The 27,611-nt window shown below is 36.0% G+C and overlaps 1 protein-coding gene across 5 annotated transcripts in view; it reads right to left on the bottom strand.

Annotated features, from left to right (window-relative positions):
- Positions 1-23,714, bottom strand: part of fes (FES proto-oncogene, tyrosine kinase) — a 55,146-nt gene extending 31,432 nt beyond the window's left edge. For 2 of the 5 annotated variants that reach the window (XM_087259705.1, XM_087259707.1), the window contains exons 1-5: positions 23,596-23,714; positions 17,800-17,865; positions 13,364-13,611; positions 5,877-6,050; positions 442-538 (exon numbers count right to left, since the gene is read on the bottom strand). In XM_087259705.1, coding sequence (XP_087115831.1) covers positions 442-538; positions 5,877-6,050; positions 13,364-13,588 — 496 coding nt within the window. In that variant the 5' untranslated portion in view covers positions 13,589-13,611; positions 17,800-17,865; positions 23,596-23,714. The remainder of the gene's footprint in view (positions 1-441; positions 539-5,876; positions 6,051-13,363; positions 13,612-17,799; positions 17,866-23,595) is intronic. The other 3 variants (XM_087259704.1, XM_087259706.1, NM_001199869.1) reach the window with 2 other exon arrangements.
- Between the last annotated feature and the right edge of the window lie 3,897 nt (positions 23,715-27,611).

Here is a 27,611-nt window from a genome sequence, read left to right as displayed (position 1 = left end):
TCCAGTAGTAGCTATGCACTGCATGATGCAAATACATATCTATAGTTACTTCTCATATCAGTCGCTGGTATATGTATTTGCTGCTGCATTCACTGCGGCCCACCTAAATGCTGCAAACAGTGCAGTGCTAAACATTGACACTTTGGTCACTGGAGAAACCCCATTTAGTTTGTCTCGTTTCCTCTGCAATTTGAAACTTTGTGACATCTTTGTGTCACTTCTCATGCCTTGGTCTAAAAACAGGTTTTTCTACTTGAACCCAAACAGACGGACACCTTGCTTACAGACAACATCCGAAAACCGCCCAGTGTTTAAACATTAAACAGTCTCTCTCTTGGTGTTTATTGTGTGCTTCTTTTTCAGCACAAAGTGCGCTATTCAAAATGAAAGAAAGCTCATGCTTTTTTAGAGAACTGGGCAAAAGCGGAGACGACTTCTTACCTTTGCTTGCTTCCTGGTATTTTTTTTTGGCATAGGTCGCGTCCCGTACCAGCTGTCTGTAACTGGATTTGAGCCTGTCCAGCTCGGTTTGGGTGACCTAACCTTCCACAACAGCACACAAAAAAACACACAAATCAAAATTCAGATCCCTGCAGCAAAATGAGTCGCATGTGTTAATTCAGGCATTTTACATTTACATTTTGCAGATATTATTATGATATTTGACTCACAAATGAAGATAAAGGAAGCGCTTTTTTATATTGTGAACATGAAAGGATGAGAAGTGGCTACATTTTTGTAATTTAGCTGCTGGCCTGGGCTCATATTTATAAAACATCTTTAAAAAGAAAGTAGCTAAATGCTGATTTACAGTAGGAAAAAGATTTTAAAGATAATTTAGGACTCCAACATTTTTGCTCTTAAAGCATTTTAACAAGCATTTTAGTGCTATAGCTAAAACATGGCTAACTAAACATGGCTGCTGTTTAAAAACATTGGACCACAATGGGCGAGGCAGTGGTGCAGTGGGTAGCACGTTCGCCTCACAGCAAGAAGGTCGCTGGTTCGAACCTTGGCTCAGTTGGCGTTTTTGTGTGGAGTTTGCATGTTCTCCCTGCCTTCGCGTGGGTTTCCTCCGGGTGCTCCGGTTTCCCCCCCACAGTCCAAAGACATGTGGTACAGGTGAATTGGGTAAGCTAAATTGTCCGTAGTGTATGAGTGTGTGTGTGAATGTTTCCCAGATGGGTTGCGGCTGGAAGGGCATCCGCTGTGTAAAAAAACTTGCTGGATGGGTTGGCGGTTCATTCCGCTGTGGCGACCCCGGATTGGTAAAGGGACTAAGCCGACAAGAAAATGAATGAAATGAATGAATGATTGGACCACAATGAGATTTTATCATCTTAATCACAGGTATATTCATTCCAATATGGGAAGTAATGTTTTCAGATATATTTTCATAATAAATAAATATGTATATTTTCAAATATGTATTGAGTACTTTTTTAGTGCTGTATTGGTACTTTTACTCCACAACTTTCCTTCAACCTGCAACCTGCTTTATTTTTTCTTGTCTATGAGGATTAGAAAAATCAGTGCTGTGATTTCTGTCCAATCCAATCGCACATAGAAGGTATATCGCATCATAATGAACGACCTAAAGACATGGGCGATTTATAATTGCAGCATAATTGTTTTGATGCATTGAAAGTGTCCAAGAAGATGTCCAGAATTTTCACACGCAATGACCCAGAGACTTTATGCATGCCACTGATTTGAAGATGACGAATGTTTACTGTATGAAGACCGAAATGGCCTTAAACACCCAGCAGGCACAAGATATCAACGCGACAGTAGATTGACGTTGTACAGCAAGGTCATGGGGACATTGCATTTTGCTTGGAAAATGAAAATCGGGTTGACGTCAATATATCGCCAAATATCAACATCTAATGATGTAACAGCTTGACGTTGTGTGGACGTTACCACTATGACGTCTATCAGATGTTGAGTTTTGGTTGCCATGCCTGAATAAATGTCAGTATTTGACGTCAATATGACGTTGGTTGACGTTGATTTTGGTTACTTTCCAACACAACCTAAAATCAACCAAATATCAGCATCATTTGAAGTTGTTATTGGACATCAAAATAATGTTGTCCTTAGACGCTGACTAGACATTGGATTTTGGTCACTTGAGATCACAACCTAAATCTAAACTAATATTATCGTCTCATGACGTTTTGTGCTTGCTGGACAATGCACTACAGAATATTACGTTTACAAACATTCACAAATTATATGTAAATGCCTCAGCTTTTTACGACGTAATACGCACTACTCTTTAAAGGGCTAGATTTTACTGATACTTTAAGTAATATTTACAACGGATACTTTTACTCTACTTGCACTACATTTTTAGGCAAGCAATGGTACTTTTACTTAAGTATGATTTTTCAGTACTCTTTTCACCACTGCTCCCTATATATACTGTAATGCTGTTGTACATTCAATAAAACTGCAGAAATGCATGATTTTGGTGCAAAATCATGCATTACTCCATAGAAGATCAATCAGGCAGATAAACTATGCTGTAAACAATTACTGAAGTTAATGAAGTTGTTACTCAAGCTGCACGCATCTTCACATTGGGTTAACACTTATTTCTCATATTTACCAATTCTGAGACCTAAAGCAGTCACAGTAGGTGTTCTTTTCACGTGTAATGTTACAACACAATCTGATAAGGTGTTGCTGATCCTAAAGAAACAATCATCTGCCTTTTTTCCACTTTACACTGCGTTTCTGCAAACATTTGCAGTATTAAACCATTCAACAGCTTACAGACATGGTCTAAATATAAACAGACAATGATGATTCGGCTGCAGCTTCACAATCACTTTATGATTTTTAACATTTCCTTCTATGTCAAGCATTTAAACAACAGTGGTTCCTTACAACAACGTCTGGTAGTGGTTATGATATTCTGGTTCCCAATTATGGATTAAGTTTGTTCAGATAGCCTAACAGTAAAAACTTGTCTAAGGTCATTTACATGTAGCATACAGTGTCCAAAGTATGAACTGGATTAATACACAAATGAGCAAAATTCTGAAAGAGCCACTCTGTATAACAATGCTAATGTCAAATTCTGGAAACTTTGTAAAGTGCAATATTATGTCGGCATATTCACTGTTCCAAAAAAAAAGTGCCAAAAATGAAGATTTTAAAATGTTCTTTGTTTTTAATGTTTGAAATATTAAAATGAAGATTTTCTTCCAGTGTTAAAAGTTAATGTATTTTGTGTACATTTAAGCATATATATTAAAAACTATTTACAATGTTTTTATTTATTTGGCAAATTTGTATTTATAGAATAAATATTTGCTTGAATTATAAATTATTGTATTTTAAAATAAATGTATATATATATATTGAAAACTAATTTCTTACAGTATAGGAAGAAATAAAAGCTCAAATTGGTCAAATGTTTTTTTAAGTGCATGCAATTGACATTTTAGGATTACACTGAATTAATAGCTAGACTTATTGCTAAAATGCTAATAAATAAATGCTAATGCCCTAACATTTCACTGATTTAATAGCTAGATTTATTGCTAAAATGCTACTAAATGAACGCTAATACTTTTAACATTTCGCTGATTAAGGTACTGTAGCTATAGGTTTAATGCTAAAACGCTAATAAATAAATGCTAATACTCTAATGTTTCACTAATTTAGTAGCTAGATTTAAAGGGCACCTATGGTGAAAAATCTACTTTTCAAGCTGTTTGGACAGACATATGTGTAGGTATAGTGTATAGAGCATCATAGTGGGGTGAAATAAACACACCCAGTCCTTTTTTTTCAATTTAACAACATAAAAACGGTGGACCAGTTGGAGTGGTTTTCAGACTGACCGCAACTTGACGTAAGAGTGCGTTCCCCCTGCCCACCGAATTGATTGACAGCTGCATATTAACATGTCGTGGTAGTCACACATATAATCATATCAACAAGACAGGATGTGCGCAAAGCAACTGGGAATAAAAGGTCTGTTCAGTTTTCAAGGATCATCATTCATCATCAAATGTGATCAAGAGTGAGTTTCACATGTTTAAAGTGTTTTAAAAATGTTTTACAGCGATTTACTTCAGCTTTACTTCATCACCATAGCCGCATGTCAGAACAATTATAAAAGTAGATGCTTCAATCCCGGTTTGTGGACATTAAATTAATTCAATTCAATTTAATTCAATTCAATTAGGTTTGGTTTGTACATAAACATAACAGATATCCATACAGCAGTGGAGATTAACCTGTATCCTGTCCACATATGCGTGGAAAAAGAGTGTATAGCTAAACGCGCGCTGTCTTTGTGTGTGTGTGTGCATGAACTTTGTAACGACATTGTGTGTAACTCATCGTTGCAACTCAACACAACAAATGCATCAAATACTCAGTGGTTAAGTTCTTACTGTTGTATTTCTCACAAACGCTACGTGAGGTCTTCTTTTTGTTGTCTGAGGCCGCCGAGGGAGAAGATTAAGGCACGTTGAAAGGCACTTAGAAACGGTGGGCGGGGAGGACTAGCCTTAAAGACGCAGTACAACAAAACTGCTACCTGATGCTACAATGTATAAATTAGATGCTTATAAAAGGTATAATAAAAAATCTGATGAGAGTTCTGAGCTGAAACTTTACAGACAAATTCTGGAGACACAAAAGACTCTTTTAAAGGTGCCCTTTAACACTAAAATGCAATTTAAAAAATGCTAATACTCTAACATTTCACTAATGTAGTAGCAAGGCTTACTGCTAAAATGCTACTAAATAACAGCTAAAGCTCTAATGCTTCACTTATTGAGTAACTAGAATTAACGCTAAAACACTAATAAATAAATGCTAATACTCTAACATTTCACTGATGTAGTAGCAAGGCTTATTGCAAAATTGCTACTAAATAACAGCTAAGGCTTTAATGTTTCACTTATTTAGTAGCTAGAATTAATCCTAAAATGCTAATAAAAAATGGTAATTCTTTAACATTTTACTGATTAAGTGGCTAGATTTAACACTATAATGCTACTAAGTAAATGGTAATACTTTAGCACTTCACTGATTTAGTAGCTAGATTTAATGCTAATACGCTAATAAATAAATGCTAATACACTAATGTTTCTCTGACTTAGCAGGCAGATTTAATGCTAAAACGCTAATAAATGCTAATACCCTAAAGTTTCACAGATTTAGTAGCTATATTTAGTGCTAAAATGCTAATAAATAAATAGTAATACTCTTAACGTTTCAGTGAATTAATAGCTTGAATAAACGCTAAAATGCTAACAAAAAATGATAATACTCTAATGTTTCACTGATTTAGCAGCCGGATTAGCTCTGAAATGCTTATAAATGTAAAATGCTTGTAAAACAAAAAACACAAATGAATTGTTCATCTAAAGCAGGGGTGCCCAAAGTCGGTCCGGGAGGGCCCCACAGTTTAGCTCCAACTTCCTTCAACACAGCTGCCTGGAAGTTTCAAGAACCTAGGAAGAGCTGGATTAGCTGCTTCAGGTATGTTTAATTGGAGTTGGAACTAAAATATGCAGGACACGGGCCCACCAGGACCGAGTTTGGACACCCCTGATCTAAAGAATAACAACATGTACTAGCAAAGTGAACATTGCAACTTTTAATTTCACACTAATTTTAATTTTCAATGACTGCGCTCTCTTCTAAATGCAAAAAAGGAGTGGCTAGAGAACCGTTTACGCAATGCAAAGATTCCAAACAATTAAAGGAACCATATATATATATATATATATATATATATATATATATATATATATATATATATATATATATATATATATATATATATATATATAAAGAGTGTAACTTGAATGTGCAGCTGTGTGTAAAAGTGATATGGCGCTGACCCTGCACATGTCCTGGTTGAGAAGCGTCCACTGTTCCCCGTAAGTCTTCCTCAGCTGCTGTTTGTCCCGGATGAGGAGGGTGAGTTTACTGAGGGGTCCCACCATCAGATCGTCTGAATGTTTGCGCATAATACGACTGAGGCTCTCCGTCTGACTGACCAGCACGTTCCACGACTGTGAAAGTTAGAAAATTAATCAACATTTAGGATTTAGAGTTTGAAAATATAATTGCGTGATTCCATTTTAATTTTAGTGCATTTACCTCTTCTCATGACACCAGCAATCAAGAAATTTATTAAAAAACATTTTTATTAAAAATTATTTTTAAAAAATAGACTAGCATTCTAAATATTGAAATAAAATGAAAGCTACAGTTTTTTTCTGGGCTAACCAATCTGTTTCAGACTTTGTATGGAATATACACATTTCAGTAATAACAGCAGACTTATTACCTCAGACAAACACAGCACACCCAAACACTGCAGCGCTTTTTACTTTTCTCTATAAACTTGCATTGAAGCTGCAGCAATGATTTGTCCGTTTTCATCCTCTGAGAAAACGGTAGATGGTCGCTTATTTCCGAGAAATGCCAGGGGAGCATGAGCGCAAACCGCATTGAAAATAGTGAAGGAAACCACACGATCATGCTTGTCACTTTAGATCAGAATAACAACACATGTGAAAATGAGTGCCGTATAGTAGAGATCAACACGGGACTAAATTTTGAATTCTGCTTCCGCCCACTCCCGCAGGTTGTAGTTCAAACCCATCCGCTCCCGCTTATGTTCAGCATTCGTTGTCCCGCTGCCCCACCCACCCAGTTTTCGTAATGTTTGTAAATTAAATTAAATTAAATTAAATTAAATTAAATTAAATTAAATTAAATTAAATTAAATTAAATTAAATTCAATTTAATTCAATTTAATTCAATCAAATCCTAATATTTCTAAATGTATTGTTAAAAATATTCAATAATTATCAATACCGAATGATTTGAAACATGATATCGTGACTATTTTTTTTTCAATATCACCAAGCCCTAAATCTCTCTCCCCTTTTGTGATGTTTATCATAGTCAAATGTAGATCAGGAGTGGATTTTGTGTATAGGAGATTGATTGGATGATAGTGGTTTGCTATTGGTTGATCTCATGTGATTGACAGGTTCATACTGCCCCCATGCTATAGTAAATATGTCAGAGAAAACATAGAGGGGAAGTTATTTTGATTAAAGCCCATGAATCAGAAGTTGCTGAGACTTAGTATGTTGATGTGCTCCCAACTGAAATGGAATATTAAGTAAGGGGTGGGGCTTTATTTTTGTGTCATTCTCTCATAGCAAACTAACGGTTAGAGGGGTGTGGTTAATAATATTTTAGCTAAAGCCATCAAACTGACATCAATAGAGAAAGACATCTACTCTAAATACAGAAGCAAATGTGTTGGATTTGATTGAAGATACCTAAACAAACTTTCTATTTCCTTTTTTTTTCGGTGGATTAACTTGTACGGATTAAAAAATAACAATGTGCGCTAGCAAACTAAACATTGAGAATTTTGGTTTTACATGGACTTCAAAGAACACTATCTAGAATATAAGAAAAGGCCTGAAGGCTTTTGGCAGAAGGTTTTGAATTGCCTGCATGTTTCAACAGTGCACTTACTATTTTAGCTATTCTATTTCAACTCTTTAAATGGCATCATAATATCTAAATATCTTAACACCATCCACACAATAAAAATTCTGCAGAACTTTGAGACTATTTTTACTATGAACTCCTTTTCATACCAAGAAAGATATATATAAGATGTCTCGCTAAAACTCGTTCATAGCAGACTCCACACCACAAACTATAACGCCAGAGAAAGACAATGTGGTCTGAGTCATCTTTAGACTATTTTTATTTAATAGTATAATATTGAAATTAGGACTCCTGTAAAACCATACGCCTGGGTGCAGAGTGTATTTTTCCGTCCTCAAAATAACAAAAGTGATTCGGACACACCCTTCATGCCATGCGCTTCAGACTCTGCGTCTAGACCAGGGGTCACCAATCTCAGTCCTGGAGGGCCGGTGTCCCTGCAGGGTTTAGCTCCAACTTGCTTCAACACACCTGCCTGGGTGTTTTAAGTATACCAAGTAAGACCTTGATTATCTTGTTCAGGTGTGTTTGATTAGGGCTGGAGCTAAAATCTGCAGGACACCGGCCCTCCAGGAACAAGTTTGGTGACCACTGGTCTAGACCATAAAATAGAGCCCCTAGTTTAAAGCAAATTTGCGAGTAGGATTGATCTCCATCTGCTTTCCTGGTGAGGCACACATCAGTTGAGATTTAACTCTCAGGCAAATATTAGTTATTATGGTTACTACTAAAGTTGAATAGTAGCACATTTATTTACAAAATGTTATCAAAACTGACTAGAACTAGCTGTGTGCATTAAAGTATTTTTTGCTTACCCTCCAGCCAATCAAAATGCAGAATATCAATACCATGAAAAAAAATAAAATAGGACACAGGATTATGTTTATAATTAACTGTAATCATTTGAATCCTGTTCTATATGTCGCACATCTGTTCACCATGTTTTCTGAACTTGTGTGCTTCCTCTGGATGACTCAATGTGAACTGCTGTACTTTTAGTTTCATGTAAGTTCACAAAAACTAACATCACTGTCAGGAACTTTGTTAAACACTTGGGATGGACTGACAAGATTTTATTTTGGCCAGAATATTTCAACTTCAATCCCAAATCTGATGTTAGTAAATACACTTTGTGTACTGCATATATAGTACAATAATAGCGAGTTTTTTTTTTCTACATTAAATAATTTTAACTGAATATGGATTGTTTACAGGGTTTCTGCAGGTTTAACAAAGTCAAATTTACAAGTGGTGTTTGCTGCAGAGCCATTTGGGCGAGCTGAGCTCCAGCGAGGGGTAACTTGAGCTTGAGCTCCACCTTTTTTGCACTTCTTCTACGAGTGATGTCACTGGGGGTAGGGTTAGGGGTGGGGTTGGTGTACGCATTAAAACAGCTTACAGGAGGCAGAACGAGAGCTCATGCTCCCCCTCGCTGGAGCTCAGCTCTGCTCAAATGGCTCTGCAGCGAGCACCCTCTCCAAATTTATGGCTGTTTCTCAATTCCAAGAATGCAGAGAACGGACTTGTGTTCTTGTGGAGACCGGTCTTGCCAGGTGTCCTCGGAAGAACGAACTCAGGAGACTGCGAGGGCAGAGAACGCGTCCTTTGAGAAATGGGATGCTGCGTTCTTCCTGATGGTCATGTGACCTTCAGGCGCTTTAAATGGAAATTATTTAAACATTAAAGCATTCATACAACGATTTATTGTTTTTCCCCTCTTAAAAATATATACGTTTGCATAAAAACATTATAAATATACTCTGCACAATATAAATAAAACAGATTTTAATACAAATTTCAGCAAACAAACACCCTTAATGTGTTTATTCCTTTATTAAGATGTTCATGGTAATGTTTACTTTCACTGTTTCCTTTACGGAAACTCCTGAGGTAAATAAATGATATCTCTGAGCTTTAATAATACATCTAAATAAAATGCAGCGCTTCCCACCTCCAGTCGCAATGACTTCTGGGACTTCCAGAGCGAGTTCGGTGCTCAAGTCTGCATCAGTGCGTCCTCGATATCAAGATCACATCCGGGAAGTTTCACGCGTCCTCTGTACTTGCGATCTTGAGTATTGGAACTGAACTTAGGCAACTGATGATGACGTTGCACGAGAACACGAGGACGCAAGACATATTGAGAAACAGCCAATGCCTTTTTAAAACCGTTATAAGTAAAATTTCAGACTTATACATGGCTAAACACTAAGGGCTCTAATTTGACGATCCATGCCCAAAGCGCAGAGCGCAGGGCGCAAATGCTTACAGGGCGTGTCAGAATCCATTTGTGCTAATATAAGGATGGGAAAATCCGCTTTGCACCGTGGCGCATGGTCTAAAAGGGTTGAGTTTATTTTCTCAATGAGTTATAGGTGTTTTTTTGAAAATAAACTAATCAGAGTCTCATCTCCCCTTCCCTTAAAGAGCCAGCTGCGTCGCGCCATAAGCGCATTTGCTATTTACATGACGTAAAGTAAGTGTAGGTGGAAAAACTAAGCATTTCACTAGCAAGAAAACAGTTAAACAGAGCATCTACCGCGCGAGAATGAGAGATAAGGCATCTCATAATCTAGTTTCACTTTCACGCTCGTGGATAGGGAAACCTTGTACGCACAGACATCAATTAGTCTATAAATAATTAATTTTGTTTGTCAAGCGCTAAGATTAGTTTCAGAACTGTTTCTAAATTCAGTTCTAATCTCCAGCAAACAAATAAATGAACAATAATAACAGAGTGTGGTCAAAAAACTGAGTTACACCCTAATAATCATGCTGTGCCCTATATGGTCTAAAACCTGACAGGTGGACAAATTTAAGCTTGTTTCTAATAAAACAAATATAAATATGGATATAATAAATAATACTGCTAATAATAATAACATTATACGAAAGCAAATTGAATGAACTGAAAAAGCCTACCGAGATGAAGAAAGTATGAAGGCAGTGGTTTTTAAATTCATGCAGGGTAGAAAATAATGTTTTGTAATATTTTAATCCTTTATATTTATATACTATATATATTCTTATTATATCCTATACATATCCTTAATATTTTATATATTTTTCATTTGTAAAGACATTTGCGTTTTGCTCTACATCTTGTGTGTATTAGGCAGTGTGTAAGCCAGGCGCACTCTGCGCCAGACAATAGACCGGCTTTATTCTGGTCTAAAGAACAGACTATTATAGTTTCTCAAAATAGCAACGCACCAGCAACGCGCCAAAACACGCCTGCTTTTTTAGACCAGAACGCCTATGGGCGCACATATGAGCGCAAATGCATTTGCTATTTAAACAGCGTGGCGCAACACCTCAAAACGACTCTTGCGCAGAGCTGAAAATAGCAAATAACAATTGCGTCGCGCCAAGTGTATAATAGGGCCCTAAGAATTTTTTTTTTTCAGTTGGTCATGTGGAAAAGAGGTTTACTAGCCTCATCCAAAAAACTAAATCTAATTAGGTATGTCTTTACCACGTATTTTAAATAATGTATCAATACAAACAAAGTTAAAAATAGTTTTATACATGCTCCTTTTTAAACGTAGCATATTAGTATTTAGAGTTTGGTTGAAGGGTTTTTGAGATGGACTGTTGGTGATTGGAGACATGGACAGATGAAAATTAAAACTTGTTTATAAGGATTTAGGACCTAAACATCAATATTTTAGTGAATTTAGGACTTTAAGGCCTAAAATTTAGTTTTTAAAATTTAAGACATTTTAAAACCCAGCGGAAACCCTGTATTTAACATATGGATAATCTATTTTCTTTTGTGGCGAGGGGGCGTGGCCGAGCGCCGTGGGAACGGAGTGAGGCCACCGCGTAAGTGGATACACCTGCGGTGCGCACATGCCTCAGATCCCACGGAAGGAGCTCTGGATCATAAAAGGAGGAATGAGGGCAGAGGAAGCCGAGAGAGGACCGGACCCGGACATATTTTACTTTTGCTTTCAGTTTGACGGCAGTCTCCGTGAGGAGCTGCCGTCCGTTTGTTTTGGTTTAGACGGAGCTGCCGTCACTGTCATTAATAAATCACTTTAAAACTGCTTCGGTTCTCCGCCTCCTTCTTCCCGGCGGCCAAAGGGCCGTGAACTTCATTACAGCTTTGAATCGGGGGGGGTCTCAGAAACCGACCCATTGTATTAGCAGGCATATACCTGTATTGGCGGGCTTGCCAAACAGAAGCGAATTCACTGCTATGGCCTTCTGGGTTTTCTTATATTTGACGTATTTTTTTTTTTTTTTTGCTTTGTTTAATTAAAACGTTTAAATATAATAAAAAATACAAATAATAATTAAACTTAATAATTATATTTTTATTATATTATATTTTTTTCCCGCGCCTCCCCTGACATGCTCTGGCGCCCCCCAGGGGAGGCGCGCCTCACACTTTGAAAACCCCTGATCTATACAAAATAATGTTTGTTTTGGTAATCTTCGATCAAAGTCTGAATATTTGCTTTCAAGTTTATAGTGGCGGTCCTTCTCCGTTAACGTCAGTTTAACAGCTACAATATTCTTAAAGTCCCCATTAAATCAAAATTTACCGTGTGACTTTGTAAGTTCACATTGCCAGTTTTGTTGGGAACAATTCATCTGTGCATGCCATTAGGAAAATAAATAGTTTGCGCTTGTAAACTTTAATTGAAGAATCTGAAATCGCACTTCCTGTTTGTTTTCAGTAAAATTCTCAGATTACATCTGTCTGAGGTGTTGGGCGTGGCTAACATATTTAATCACACCCCTCCAACTGTCAGCTTTGATATCAAACAGAAATGATGAGGAGGAGGAGTCTGTTAGGTTGTAGGAACTCTCCCCAAACCCTTTTCCTGATCTTTTGAAATGCCTACTTTACTACATCCAATCAGCTTGCAGTAGAAAAAACAAGCCACGCCCACTGTTTTCTCATTTTAATTCAGTTTCTCTAGGAATTGAATCACAATACGGAAATAAACAGTCGCGGCTTCTTATTCATGTTGACAGTAACCACATGCTTCTTGCCGTTAGTTTGCTATGAGGGAATGATGTGCAAAAATAAAGCCCTGCCATATACTCAGTATTCCATTTCAGTTTGAAGCACATCAACATACTGAGTTTTCAGTTCACAATAACTTTAAATCAATTTAAAATATAATTTTAATTACATTTTATAAAATATTTTTTAATAAAAATACTTTTATTTGCATCTTACTACATGTGGATCACTAAAAACTGTCATTATATGGATATTTTTGCCAATTTCTTATTTTGTTGTACTGTAAAAAAAAGTAGAGCAGTGTATAAATGAACAATGGCAGTAAACTCCACATAAACCTGGAGCTGCGACCGTTTTTGTACGTATAATGATGTAGTTCCTTGAGAAACAGAATATTAAATGCGAAAACAGTGGGTGTGGCTTATTTTTTTTCACTGCAAGCTGATTGGATGTTGAAAGGTAGGCAATTTATTCAGAAAGATCGGGAAAAGAGTTTCGTGAGAGTTATTACAACCTAACAGACTCCTCCTCCTCACCTTTTCTGTTTGTTTTGAAAACTGACAGTTGGAGAGGCGTGGTTAAGCATGTTAGCCACACCCAAAACCCAATCTGGGCATCATCTGAGAATTCAACTGAAAACAAACAGGAAGTGCATTTTCAGATTTTAATGTTAGATTACAGGGGCAAACTATAGTTTTTTTTCTTAATGACTTGATGAATGAACACAGATGAATGGTTCACCACAAAACTGGTAACAAGCTAACAAAATCAAATGGTTAGTTTTAATTTCATAAAAGTCAAACATAAAATGAATGATGGGAACGTGGCAGTAAAAAACTACACTTGCGTAAAGAGAAACGCTCCCACCTTGTTGAACTGGCTGATGTAGTTGAGTCCTCCTCCAGGCTGAGTTCCCTCCATCTTCTCCACCATGGCTGACATCTGGTGCAGCTGCATGGAGAACTCGCGGTCGCTCTTGGCTCTCTGCATCATCCACTTCTTCATGACCTCCATCAGACGCAGCTCAGAGTCTTGTAGCTTCATGAGGGCTGCGTGACCCTGAGGACACCATAGGTCCTCCGCAAAGCCCATTTCTGAACAACCCAATCAGAAGTCTGAAAAACATGCACATTGTATAATCATCTGAGCATCAAGTTGCTTTAACATTTTCATAATATACACACACTCACTGGCCATTTTATTAGGTACACCTGTCCCACTGCTAAAGCAAATCAGTCAATCACAAGGCAGCAACTCAATGCATTAATGCATGTAAACATGGTCAAGACGATCTGCAACAGTTTAAACCGAGCATCAAATGAGGATGAAAGGGGATTTAAGTGACTTTAAGCATGGCATGGTTGTTGGTGCCAGACGAGCTGGTCTGAGTATTTTAGAAACTGCTGATGTACTGGAATCAGCTACTCGCTATTAGTTTTACTCGATCTCAGTGCAGCATTTGACACCATTGACCACAATATCCTTATAAATTGCTACAGGTGATTTATGTCAACAGGTGTCCAGGGACATGCTCTACAATGGTGTAAGTCCTTAAGTACTTAACTGATCGTTACCACAGGGCTCGAAATAGCGACCATTTTGGTCGCATATGCGCCTGAAATTTGAGCTTTGCGACCTCATAATATCTATTGGGAGCATTCGTGCGAATGAATATTTAGGTTGGAGTGCGACCAGTTTTTTTTAAACATGGTAAAAGCGCTCTTCCCTGCCGCTATATTGGTTCATATTAGCTGTCAATCACTCAAGACTTTCCGCTGTCAGATGATAGGGAGGGAGCTTCTGTGACCGCGGGGAATGCAAACTGCTGAAGAGTGAAAAGTACACTGAATCTCGATGCGTTGCATGCACTGCGTGTGCTGCCAACACAATCTCACGGCAATTCGTAACTTTTTCATACGCAAATGTCCGCTAAAACACCATCGCCAATGAAGCTTGCCTTTACTGCGTTTAAACTGATGCGGGTTATAACAAAGAACAGTATAGCGCCAGTGGTCATTGGGAGAATCCTGCTCTGCCCCCCTCATATATTGGGTCGGCTGACTCGCATGCTTTTCCACAAACACAGAAAAATGTAATTCAGCGCGTAACGAAGCTGAGCATTAAAACGACACAAACCGAAACCAAAACTTTTAAAAGTGAGACTTTTCTTACTTTCTTTTGTCCGTTCTTTCTTGAGGTGTATATTATTTTTCCATTTAATTACTGAGGACTGCTTTGCAGCTTTCAGCATTGAATTTAATAGATTTATTATATTATATTGCTAAATAGGCTATTATTTTTTTAAATTGACATGCATATAAACATAATAGTACAAAACAAATATTTCTTACTACAATGCTTCATTTGTGTTTGATGCAAACTATAAATTAATTTTTTCATAAAGTAACAGTAGGACTTTATATAGCAGATAACTTACATTAAAGCACATTCAAGGCAGCATGATGATGAAAAATATATTTCATTATTAGTATTATTGTCATCATTGTCATCATTAATATTTTATAATTATTCAACATTCATTTTAGAATTATTTCACAAATATTAAATCATCACAGCATTAGTTAGATAGTTGTTTCTGTATTTTGTTAGTCCCAATTGATGTTGTTTTCAAATACAATAAATCCTTTAATATACAACTTGTCAATATTATACATTTTTTCTGGTGCTCCTAAATATTTCATGTTGGGAGCACCGGTGCTACCAAGTAAGAAAGTTAATTTCGAGCCCTGTTACCAGTTTGTGAATATTAATGAACAGCCTTCACAAGTCAGCCCGGTAAAGTATGGGGTGCCTCAAGGATCAGTTTTAGGCCCTTTGCTGTTTACAATGTACATGCTACCTCTGGGAGACATTATTAGAAGACATGGGATCAGCTTTCACTGCTATGCAGATGACGATCATTTATACATTTCAACTAAACCTGATGAGATGTCTGAACTGTCTAAGCTAACTGAGTGTATTAAAGATGTTAAAGACTGAATGACCAACAATTTTCTTCTTTTAAACTCAGACAAAACAGAATTATTACTTATTGGGCCTAAATCCCGTACTCAAAAGATCTCGCAACTCAACCTACAATTAAAAGGATACAAAGTTAGTGTTAGCGCTACTATAAAAGATCTGGGTGTCATATTAGACAGCAATTAAACTTTTGAAAACCATATATCCCATGTCTCAAAAACTGCTTTCTTTCATCTGAGAAATATCTTTAAATTACGACGTATGCTGTATATCTCAGATGCAGAAAAGCTAGTCCATGCTTTTATGACTTCTAGGCTGGATTACTGTAACACTCAGCATCCTCTATTAACAAACTTTGATTAGTACAAAATGCAGCTGCCAGAGTTCTTACCAGGTCTAGAAAATATGATCATATCACCCCAATTTTATCCTTCTCACACTGGCTGTCTGTTAAGTTTCGTATTAAATTTAAAATATTACTTCTCACATTTAAAGCTCTAAATAATCTAGCTCCTGTTTATCTAACCAACCTTCTGTCTCGCTACAATCCAACTCGCTCTCTAAGATCTCAAAACTCAGGGCTTCTCGTAGTACCTAGAATACCAAAGTCGAGTAAAGGAGGTCGAGCCTTCTCATTTATGGCTCCTAAACTCTGGAATAGCCTTCCTGATAACGTCCGAGGCTCAGATACCTTCTCCCATTTCAAAGCTAGATTAAAGACCTATCTGTTTGGTAAAGCATACACTCAGTGCATTACTTAGCGGGTTTCCAAACAGGTTTCTACATCTTGTTTATATACACTCTAGCTTGCATGGTTTGGGATCGGTAGAGCTACGCATCAATGAATTTGCTCTTTAGTGTTTGGACTTTCAGTAGTGATTTTAAACCACACTGACTGAACTGAGCTAAACTGAACTGAACTTAAACACTAAAAACTGAACTACACTGTTCCAATTTACTATGACCATTTATGTAAAGCTGCTTTAACACAATCTACATGTAAAAGCGCCATACAAATAAAGCTGAATTGAATTTAATTAGGATTTTCACGGTTTTTCTTGGGTTTACATCATAGTACTGTATAATGCATAGAAATACTGTGAAAAATGCCTTGCTCATTAACATCATTTGGGAAATATTTAAAAAAGAAAACAAAAATCCCAAGAGGGATAACAATCTTGACTTTAACTGTATATTTATATTTTTAATCAATTAATATTAATTTCTAATAACTCATAATTTCTTATGACTTTTGTCTTTGCCATGATGACAGTACATAATATTTTGTTAGTTCTTTTGCAAGATGCTGTACCAGTCAACTTAAAGTGCAGTTTAAAGGCTTAACTAGGTTAATTAGGCTAACAAGGCAAGTTAATTAGGCAAGTTATTGTATAGCAGTGTTAATTAAAAGTAGACAAGTGCAAATTAAAAGTAGACAAGACTTTCTAAAGAAAAATATTATTATAAAATATAAAACATATTAAATATTAAAATATTATAGGAAAAACTGTAAAAAAAAATGTCCTCGGTTTCCTGGTCTGTTAAACGTTACTATCACTTGGGAAACATTTTTATTTTTTTATAAACTTTATTTATTGAACACAAGTGGATAGCAATCGTTGTATACATATGTCCAATTTCTGCTTTTTTCCTTTTTGAACACTTTTGTAAACATTTAACCCCAAAACCCCCCACCCATCCCAGCCATACATACACATAGCCACTTTTCTTGTAAAACATAATGGAAGACGGAGTAATAGAAAAATAAAAATAAGAAATGAACAATAAAACAAATATAATGATAATAGTACATTTTGAGATAAATATATAAATAACTTCAAATAAATAAATAAATAAAATAAAATACATACATTAGCTAGTTATACTAACAATAATGTGCTACCCACTTCTTGGTTATTATGGTTTTAGTTGTGCTTAGGCTGGACTAATGCGTGTAGTTTAGGGCATGACAGTTCTAGTCAGTTCTAGACAGTTCTAGACAGTGCTAGTCTAAAAAAATATAATAATTCCCACCATAAAATGATTTCTTAAATAATCACTTCCAGAGGTGTTAAATCATCAAAATAATTTAGTAGTGGCCTCCAATGAGTATAAAACTTGTGAGACGAGCCTCTGAAAAAACTTAATCTTTTCCAATTTCAAAAGACTTAAGATGTCATGTAACCAAACTTTGATTTTGGATACATTTTTAAGCAAAATATTCACAGGAGGGCTTATAATATTGACCTCAACTGTATATATAACGTCATAAAAAAAGCCAGCAAATAAAGTCAACCATCAAGCAAATAAATTGTTACTACTACCTGTCTGCAGCAGTATGTTGGAAGCTTCCAGTCAGGTCAGTGAGAAACACCCCAAATCAACGTCTACAGAGAGAGAGGAAGAGCACCATAGATGTTTAAAATCCTCCACATACACACTTCATCGCATCTCTGAAGCTTTTCTGTTGTCTGCCTGCTTTAAAATGTGTTTTTTCAAACGTGGGAGTTTTCAAACACTTTCATTTCCTCACAATTTAAGACAAAAAAGGATGTTGTCTACACCGACCACTTCCCATATCTCAACAGTGTATCAAATGCGAAAGAATATTCATAGCGAGCCGCTCGGCCATAAGGAAACATGCTGAAATTCAGAAAGTTAATGATTTACAGTTCATAAGATCTACTTTGTCTATAGACGAAACTATATTAAAACAATTCTGTCGCCGCCTGCATCATTTTTTTAAATAGTAAATACCTTCTACTTTTGAGCTATACTATAGTAAGGTACTTGAATTAATCTGTTGTTGCTAGGGTAACATAACAACTATAGAAATATAGAAACAAATACTCAATACTGTACTTTTCTATACTAACTATAGCGCATGTTATACTAATATACACCACAGTTTACTATACTACAGTAATTACTACAGATGACAGTTCACTATGGCTAAAACTACATTATGTTGGATACTTACATTAGATGTCGCCTACGCTATTGATGTCTATTTGAAGGAATGCATCAATATTTTGTGAGTTCTTTTGCTTCTTTGGCTTAACTAGGTTAATTAGGCTAACAAGGCAAGTTAATTAGGCAAGTCATTGTATAACAGTGTTAGACAATCATAAACAAATCTAGTAATATTGGCCTTAAAATGTTTATTAAATGTAAAAATTGCTCTTATTCCAGCAAAATTAAAAAGTAAACAAGACTTTCTTAAGAAAAATATTATTATAAAATATAAAACATATTAAATATTAAAATATTATAGGAAAAACTGTAAAAATGTCCTCAGTTTCATGGTCTGTTAAACTTTACTATCACTTGGGGATGTAGTATTAGCCATAGTGAACTGTCATCTGTAATAAGTACTGTATTATAGTAAACTGAAACATAGATACTTACATTAGATGTCGCCTACGCTATTGATGTCTATTTGAAGGAATGCATCACTATTATAGTACAGGGTAGCGCTCCTTTGAAATGAATTTGAGACCAAGGTGTAGTGGAGGACTGGCCATCTGGAGCACAAGATGTGTAAACATTTATACATACATTCATCATTGTCTGATGCATGAGACATGGGCTGGGCCTGGAGTTCCCTTGGCTCAGGTGCTGATGAGACTGAGGTATTCACCCCGTGTGGGGAAGCAATATTTGTCGTATTAGTTTTAGGCCTTTTGGCAAATGTCTCAATGAAGTTTAGCTGTTTTAAATAGAGTTAATTCATTTTGAACCTTGTTTTAAACTAGTAACTAGTTTAAGATAGCGGGGAAACCGCCAGCAAAACTAAAGCCAATAGATTTCTTTACCCAGGGTTTCGCACTACAGGGTCTTAAAAAGTCTTAAATTTAAAAATCTAAATTTTAGGCCTTAAAAAGTCTTAAATTCACTGTTCAGGGTCTTAAATATTTTTGCACAGGTCTTATTTTTCTGATGTCCACCTAATACTCATTTAAACATACACACACACACACACACACACATATATATATATATATATATATATATATATATATATATATATATATATATATATATATATATATATATATATATATATACATATACAGTTGAATTATTAGAATTATTAGCCCCCCTTTAAATTTCTTATTCTTTTTTTGAATATTTCCTAAATGAGGATAAACAGAGCAAGGAAATTTTCACAGTATGTCTGATAATATTTTTTTCTTCTGGAAAGAGCTTTATTTGTTTTATTTCAGCTAGAATAAAAGCAGTTTTTAAATTTTTAAGAACCATTTTAGAGACAAAATTATTAGCCCCTTTAAGCTATTTTTTTTCTCGATAGTCTACAGAACAAACCATCTTTATACAATAACTTGCCTAATTACTCTAACCTGCCAAGCTAACCTAATTAACCTAGTTAAGCCTTTAAATGTCACTTTCGACTGTATAAAAGTGTCTTGAAAAATATCTAGTCAAATATTATTTACTGTCATCATGGCAAAGATAGAATAAATCAGTTATTAGAAATGAGTTTTTAAAAATATTATGTTCAGAAATGTGTTGAAAAAATCTGCTCTCCATTAAACAGAAATTGGGGAAGAAATTAAACAGGGTGGCAAATAATTCAGGGGGCTAATAATTCTGACTTCAACTGTATATATATATATATATATATATATATATATATATATATATATATATATATATATATATATATATATATATATATATATATATATATATAAATAATATTTTTACTAAGAACTTTAAAAATAACTTATTTTACTGTGTTACCATGATATTTTAATCCAAGGTTATCATACCATCAGAAACTTATACCTGTCCATTTCCAAGTTAGTGTAACTCAAAGTTGGGTCAAATATGGACAGAATTATTTTTTAATTATTATTACTTTAAATTACACATTTTATGATTGGAATTTTCTACATATTTGACCCAGCATTGGGTTACGATGACCCTTTTTTAGAATGTGGTAATTTTGTTTACAAATTTATTAACAACTTAATACATAAATTAAAGTGATAGTTTACCCAAAAATGAAAATTTGCTCCCCCACATGTGGTTTCAAACACTAAAGAGGACATTGTGAAAAAAAAAAACTGAAAAACTATACTGTTGACTTCCATAGCAGGAAAAACTAATTTAAAATTACAAAGTCAATGGTTACCGGTCTGCAGCTTTCTTCAAAATATCATCTTCGGCGTTTAACAGATGAAATAAAGCCAAAGAAGTAAAGAGCGTGACAGCCTAAATGATGGCACAGAATATTCATTTTTGAGTGAACTATCCCTTTAAGATCTTATTTTGTTTAAGTTGATCAAACAGGATGTAAAAGTTGATTTCCATAGCAGGAGAACAAATACTACAGTAAGTCAATGGTTACAGATCTGCAGCTTTCTTCAAATTATCGTCTTCAGTGTTTAACAGAAGAAATAAAGGCAAACAAGTTGAGGGTGTAAGTAAATGATGACAGAATATTTATTTTTATGTGAACTATCCCTTTAAGGTCTTCTTTTGTTTAATTTGATCAAACATGATGTGCTGACTCCCATAGCAGGAAAACAAATACTACAGTAAGTCAATGGTTACAGGTCTGCAGCTTTCTTCAAAATATCTTCTTCAGTGTTTAACAGAAGAAATAAAGCCAACAAGTAAAGGGGGTCAGTGAATAATGGCAGAATTTTTTTTTCGTGTGAACTATCCCTTTAAGGTCTTATTTTAATTAATTTGATCAAACATGATGTAACGGTTGACTTTCATAGCAGGAGAACAAATACTACAGTACGTTAAGTCTATGGTTACAGGTCTCTAACGATGGATTTCTTTAAAATATCGTCTTCAGTGTTTAACAGAAGTAATAAAGCCAAGAAAGTAAGGGGGGGGGGGGGGGGTGGTGATAGCCTAAATGATGACAGATTATTTATTTTTGTGTGAACTATCTCTTTATGTTCTTATTTTGTGTAATTTGGTAAAACGTAAACAGCACAATCTTTTCAGATGTGTAAAACTGTAAACCTTTCTTGACAATGAAAAATAAATGGAGTTTAAAACAAATAATGAAAAGTTGCTCCTCACATGTGGTTTCAAACACTAAAGAGGATAGTGGCTGTTTCTCAATTCCAAGAACGCAGAGAACGGACTTTCTTGTGGAGACCGGTCTTGCCAGGTGTCCTCGGAAGAACGAACTCAGGAGAGCGCGAGGGCAGAGCAGAGAACGTGTCCTTTGAGAAATGGGATGCTGCGATCTTCCTGATGGTCACATGACCTTCACGCGCTTTAAATGGAAATTATTCCAACATTAAAGCATTCATACAACGATTTATTGTTTTTCCCCTCTTAAAAATATATACGTTTGCATAAAAACATTATAAATATACTCTGCACAATATAAATAAAACAGATTTTAATACAAATTTCAGCAAACAAACACCCTTAATGTGTTTATTCCTTTATTAAGATGTTCATGGTAATGTTTACTTTCACTGTTTCCTTTACGGAAACTCCTGAGGTAAATAAATGATATCTCTGAGCTTTAATAATACATCTAAATAAAATGCTGCGCTTCCCACCTCCAGTCGCAATGACTTCTGGGACTTCCAGAGCGAGTTCGCTGCTCAAGTCTGCATAAGTGCGTCCTCGATATCAAGATCACATCCGGGAAGTTTCACGCGTCCTCTGTACTTGCGATCTTGAGTATTGGAACTGAACTTAGGCAACTGATGATGACGTTGCACGAGAACACGAGGACGCAAGACCGCTGAAGAACGCATATTGAGAAACAGCCATTGTGAAAACAAAAACTAAAAAACTAAACCGTTGACTTCCATAGCAGGAAAAAACTAATTTAAAAGTCAATGGTTACAGGTCTGCAGCTTTCTTCAAAATATCGTCTTTGATGTTTAACAGATTAAATGAAGCCAAACAAGTAAATAGGGTGATAGCCTAAATGATGGCACAGAATATTAATTTTTGTGTGAACTATCCCTTTAAGATCTTATTTTGTTTAACTTGATCAAACATGATGTAACAGTTGACTTTTATAGCAGGAAAACAAATAAAGTCAATGGTAACAGGTCTGTAACGATGGATTTCTTCAAAATATCGTCTTCAGCGTTTAACAGAAGTAATAAAGCTAAGAAAGTAAAGGGGGGTGAGTGGCCTAAATGATGACAGATTATTAATTTGTGTGAACTATCTCTTTAAGTTCGTATTTTGTGTAATTTGGTAAAATATAAAATTTATACAAATATAAATCAGATGTGTAAAACTGTAAACCTTTCTTGACAATGAAAAATAAATGGAGTTTAAAACAAATAATGAAAATTTGCTCCCCCACATGTGGTTTCAAACACTAAAGAGGATATTGTGAAAACAAAAACTGAAAAACTAAACTATTGACTTCCAAAGCAGGAAAAACTAATTTAAAAGTCAATGGTTACAGGTCTGCAGCTTTCTTAAAAATATCTTCTTCAGTGTTTAACAGATGAAATAAAGCCAAACAAGTAAAGGGGTGAGTGAATAATGACACAATACTTATTTTAGCGTGAACTATCGATCTTATTTTGTTTAACTTGTTTAAACATGATGAACAATTGACTTTCATGGCAGGAAACAAATACTACAGTAGGCTAGGTTAAGTGGTAACAGGTCTTCGATGGATTTCTTCAAAATATCGTCTTCAGCGTTTAACAAAAGTAATAAAGCCAAGAAAGTAAAGTGGCCTAAATGATGACAGATTATTAATTTGTGTGAACTATCTCTTTAAGATCTTATTTTGTGTAATTTAAAAAAACATAAACAGCACAATATCCGCTCAAAAAATATCAGATGTTCAAAACTGTAAACATTTCATGACATGTAAAAATAAATGGAGTGTAAAACAAAAAAGCGAATTGTTGTTAGGAGATGGCGCCGTGCTGTCACTGAGTGTTATATCTTCTAACGTTACCGAACTCGAGTCGTCAACGGTAGAAGATTCAACCGCCTTTTCTTAAAACTACGTGTCAAACCCAACAAGAATAGCCTAACTTAGCCTATATTGTTCATATGGCTTAGGCTATCTTTTATAGGCTATAGATCGACTAGCGCTCCGAGTTGTTGTAGCCTACTGTACTGTATATCCTTACCTCAGGTTTGCCTGCGGCAGAGACTATCGCGGTCAGCAGGACAAGCGGAAGATAAAATTATCCATAATCATCATGCAGAACAGAACGTCCGAATGCTGAGACGAACAGGGCGAAGTGTTGACAGAATGAAGCTGCAGGCGGCAGCTGTTGAGTTAAAACCAGGAAGACATGAAGCAGGACGCAGACTCACTGTGAACAGGATTAAACCGCTAATGCACCTCAACACCTGAGCTACACACCAGCAATACTATTGCAGAACCCATCTGCTGGCTATTGTTATTGTGACCACTGACCACAAAAGTGTGATATCGTTTGGTAGCTAATTTAGATTTATATAGCCTGCAGTTGCAGTCAGAATTATTAGCCCCCGATCCTGAATTATTAGCCCCCCTGTACTTTTTGTCACCAAATTTTTATTTAACAAAGTTTTTTTTAACACAAAACTTAATAGTTTTAGTAACCAATTTAATCATTTTAAATGAACTATTTCTTTCTTTTATCTTTGCCATGATGACAGTACATTTGAGATATTTGTCAACATACTCTGTTTAAAATGCAACTTAAACCCTACTGAAAAACTGCTTAAACCAGCCTAGGCTGGTTGGCTGGTTTTAGCTGGTTGACCAGGCTGGTTTTAGAGGGGTTTTGGCCATTTCCAGGCTAGTTTCCAGCCTGGTCTTAGCAGGTCAGGCTGGAAGATGACCAGCTAAAACCAGCTTAAATCAGGCTGGTCAAGCTGGTTTTAGCTCGTCATTTTCCAGCCTGACCAGCCTGGAAATGGCCAAAAACCCCTCTAAAACCAGTCTGGTCAACCAGCTAAAACCAGCTTAGGTTGGTTTAAGCTGGATTATTCAACAGGGAAGGCTCAACTAAGTAGACAAATCATTAGCAACTAAAGACATGTATGTCAGACAGAAACTGCCGCCTTTTTTTTTTTGCCGTTACTGCACAGAATAATAATAATAATAAAATCTATATACCAACTAAAAGTTTAATCTGTGTTGGTAAACAAATGTACAATAAATATTACATTTTAGTTTCATAGTTAAAGTAAGAAATAACCAATGACAGACCATTGAATTATTTGAAAATTATGCACAGCCAAGGTGGTGCTATTACACCTCAGGTGTGCTTTGTTTTCTAATAATTCAACAAACAAGAGTCAATTATTCTATGGTTAACATAAATATAGCCCTCCTGATTTATTCACCCCTTTGTACATTTTTGTCCCCAATTTGTTTAATGGAGAGAACTTTTTTTCAACACATTTCTAAACATAATCGTTTTAATAACTCATTTCTAATATTCATTTTAATCACTCATTTAATAACTGAAACTGAAATTTAATCATTTAAATTTTATCTTTGCCATGATGACAGCACATAATTGTTTACTACATATCACAAGACACTTCTATACAGCTTAAAGTGACATTTAAAGGCTTAACTAGGTTAATAGGCAAATCATTAGCAACTAAACAGTCAGAGAAATTTCAGCACAGAATTTTGTTTAGAAAAATGTATATAGACTAAAAACTTAAGTTTTACCTTTTTAACTAATTTAACACAAGTAGAATTAGAACCTGTTTGATAAACAGTAAATGTTAGCTTTAAGTTTTATAGATTAAGTAAGAAATAAATGACATTGAGCCATTGAGTTATTAGAAAATAAGGCAAAGCCGAGGTACTGCTACCTCAGGTGTGCACAAACTAGAGATGATTATTCTGCTTACCACACCTAAAGACTGTTCAGTTGTTGTGTTTCAAGACATTTATCAGTAATTTTACCCTCAAACAGCTGAAACTAGCAGTAGTTTCTCACACATCTCATCTAAAGCTATTTGTTTTGACTTTATTGTTGACTGTTGTAGCTGTGAAATACAGCTGAAATCATTCGGTGTAGTGATAAATGAAACAGTACTGTGCTCTACTGAAACTACTTTAGCTGTGTTTATCTGAAAATAACGGCATGATAACCTTCATGCATGTTCCTTTGCCTTAGTCCCTTATTTATCAAGGGTCGCCACAGCAGAATGAACAACCAACTATTCCAGCAAATGTTTTGGGCACAGTGGATGCCCTTCCAGCTGCATCCCAGTACTGGGAAACACCCATACACACTCACATTCACACACTCATAGACTACGGCCAATTTAGCTTATTCAATACACCTATAGTGCAAGTCTTTGGACTGTAGGGGAGGAAACCCACGCCAACATGGGGAGAACATGCAAACTCCACACAAAAATGCCAACTGACCCAGCTGTCGCGCGTCTGTTAGGATGAATTATTTTATAAATGACACTTGATATGGTCTCATGTGAGAATGTTTTGCTGAGGTTTGCTCATCATTTGTGGTGCACTGATGTAACGCTGTACAAACTGAGGGAAGTTGTCTGGAAGTTCACACTTGTTGCAAAATTGGCAAAGCCGAGATCGTTTCATTTTCATTTCATTATCACAGTGTTTCCCAGTCACGGTTTTAAATAAACAGCAGACGCACCAACCAGTAGGTAAACAGTTTGATAGATTGGATTCTACAAACACACACATTTAATAATAAATAAATAAAAAACACTCAAAAGGTTTTCTGTTAGTTGTGGTGTACTGGCCACATTATTGGGTACAACCGGGTTGGACCCTCTTAGCCTTCAGAACTCTCTTTATCCGTTGTGGCGTAGATTTAACAAGGTGCTGAAAATATTCCTCAGAGATTTTGCTCCATATTGACATGAAAGCATCACACAGTTGCTGCAGATTTGTCAGCTGCACATCCATGATGTGAATCTCCCGTTCCACCACATCCTAAAGGTGCTCTATTGGATTGAGATCTGGAGACTTTGGAGGCCATTTGAGTACAGTGAACTACTTGTCATGTTAAAGAAACCAGTCTGAGATGATTTACGCTTTATGACATGGCGCGTTATCCAAAGTGTGCCAAGAAAATATCCTCCACACCATTACTCCACCACCACCACCAGCCTGAACTGTTGATACAAGGCAGGATGGATCCATGCTTTCATGTTGTTGATGCCGAATTCTGACCCTGACCAGGCAACATTTCTCTAGTCTTCTATTGTCCATTTTTGGTGAGTCTCTGCGAACGGTAGCCTCAGTTTTCTCTTCTTAGCTGACAGGAGTGGCACCCGATTTGGTCTTCTGCTGCTGTAGCCCATCCGGCTCAAGGTTGAACATGTTGTGCATTCAGAGATGCTCTTCTGCAGACCTCGGTTGTAACGAGTGGTTATTTGAGTTACTGTTGCCTTTCTATCAGCTCAAACCAGTCTGGCCATTCTCCTCTGACCTTTGGCATCAACAAGTCATTTGCACCCATAGAACTGCCGCTCAGTGGATATTTTGTTTTTCTGATCATTCTCTGTGAACACTAGAGATGGTTGTGTGTGAAAATCCCAGTAGATCAGCAGTTTCTGAAATACTCAGACCAGCACGTCTGGCACCAGCAACCAAGCCACATACAAAGTCACTTAAATCCCCTTTCTTCCCCATTCTGATGCTCGGTTTGAACTTCAGCAGATTGTCTTGACCAAGTCTACATGCCTAAATGCATTGAGTTGCTGCCATGTGATTGGCTGATTAGAAATTTGCGTTAACAAGCAGTTGGACAGGTGTACCTAATAAAGTGGCCGGTGAGTGTATATAAAATGAGCTGAAACACAATTTTGTATTTTTTTTTTCTTTGAGGGAGGATAACGGAGTTGTTTTATATGCAATCCACATAATTGTGACTTATTTCGTTCATGTTGTCCTCACACAAATCCATTGTGCAGAACCCAACATGTTTGTACAGTGTAACAACCTTTTTTGTAGCGTATGGTCAAAAATGACTTGTGAATTCATCGCTCGCAACACTTCAACCACAACAGGATGCCATTTATTTTTACCTCAACATTTTCCTTTCTCTTGTCAGAGCATTTCAGCCACCCACTTTCAGCGCAGACCCAACATTATTCTGACTACCCATCAATAACACAACACACAGCTCATAAGACAAAATGC

This window comes from Danio rerio, chromosome 7, assembly GCF_052040795.2.
Source record: "Danio rerio strain M-AB ecotype USA chromosome 7, GRCz13ab, whole genome shotgun sequence".
NCBI classification, from domain to species: Eukaryota; Metazoa; Chordata; class Actinopteri; order Cypriniformes; family Danionidae; genus Danio; species Danio rerio.
This window is presented reverse-complemented; position numbering and strand designations above follow the sequence as displayed.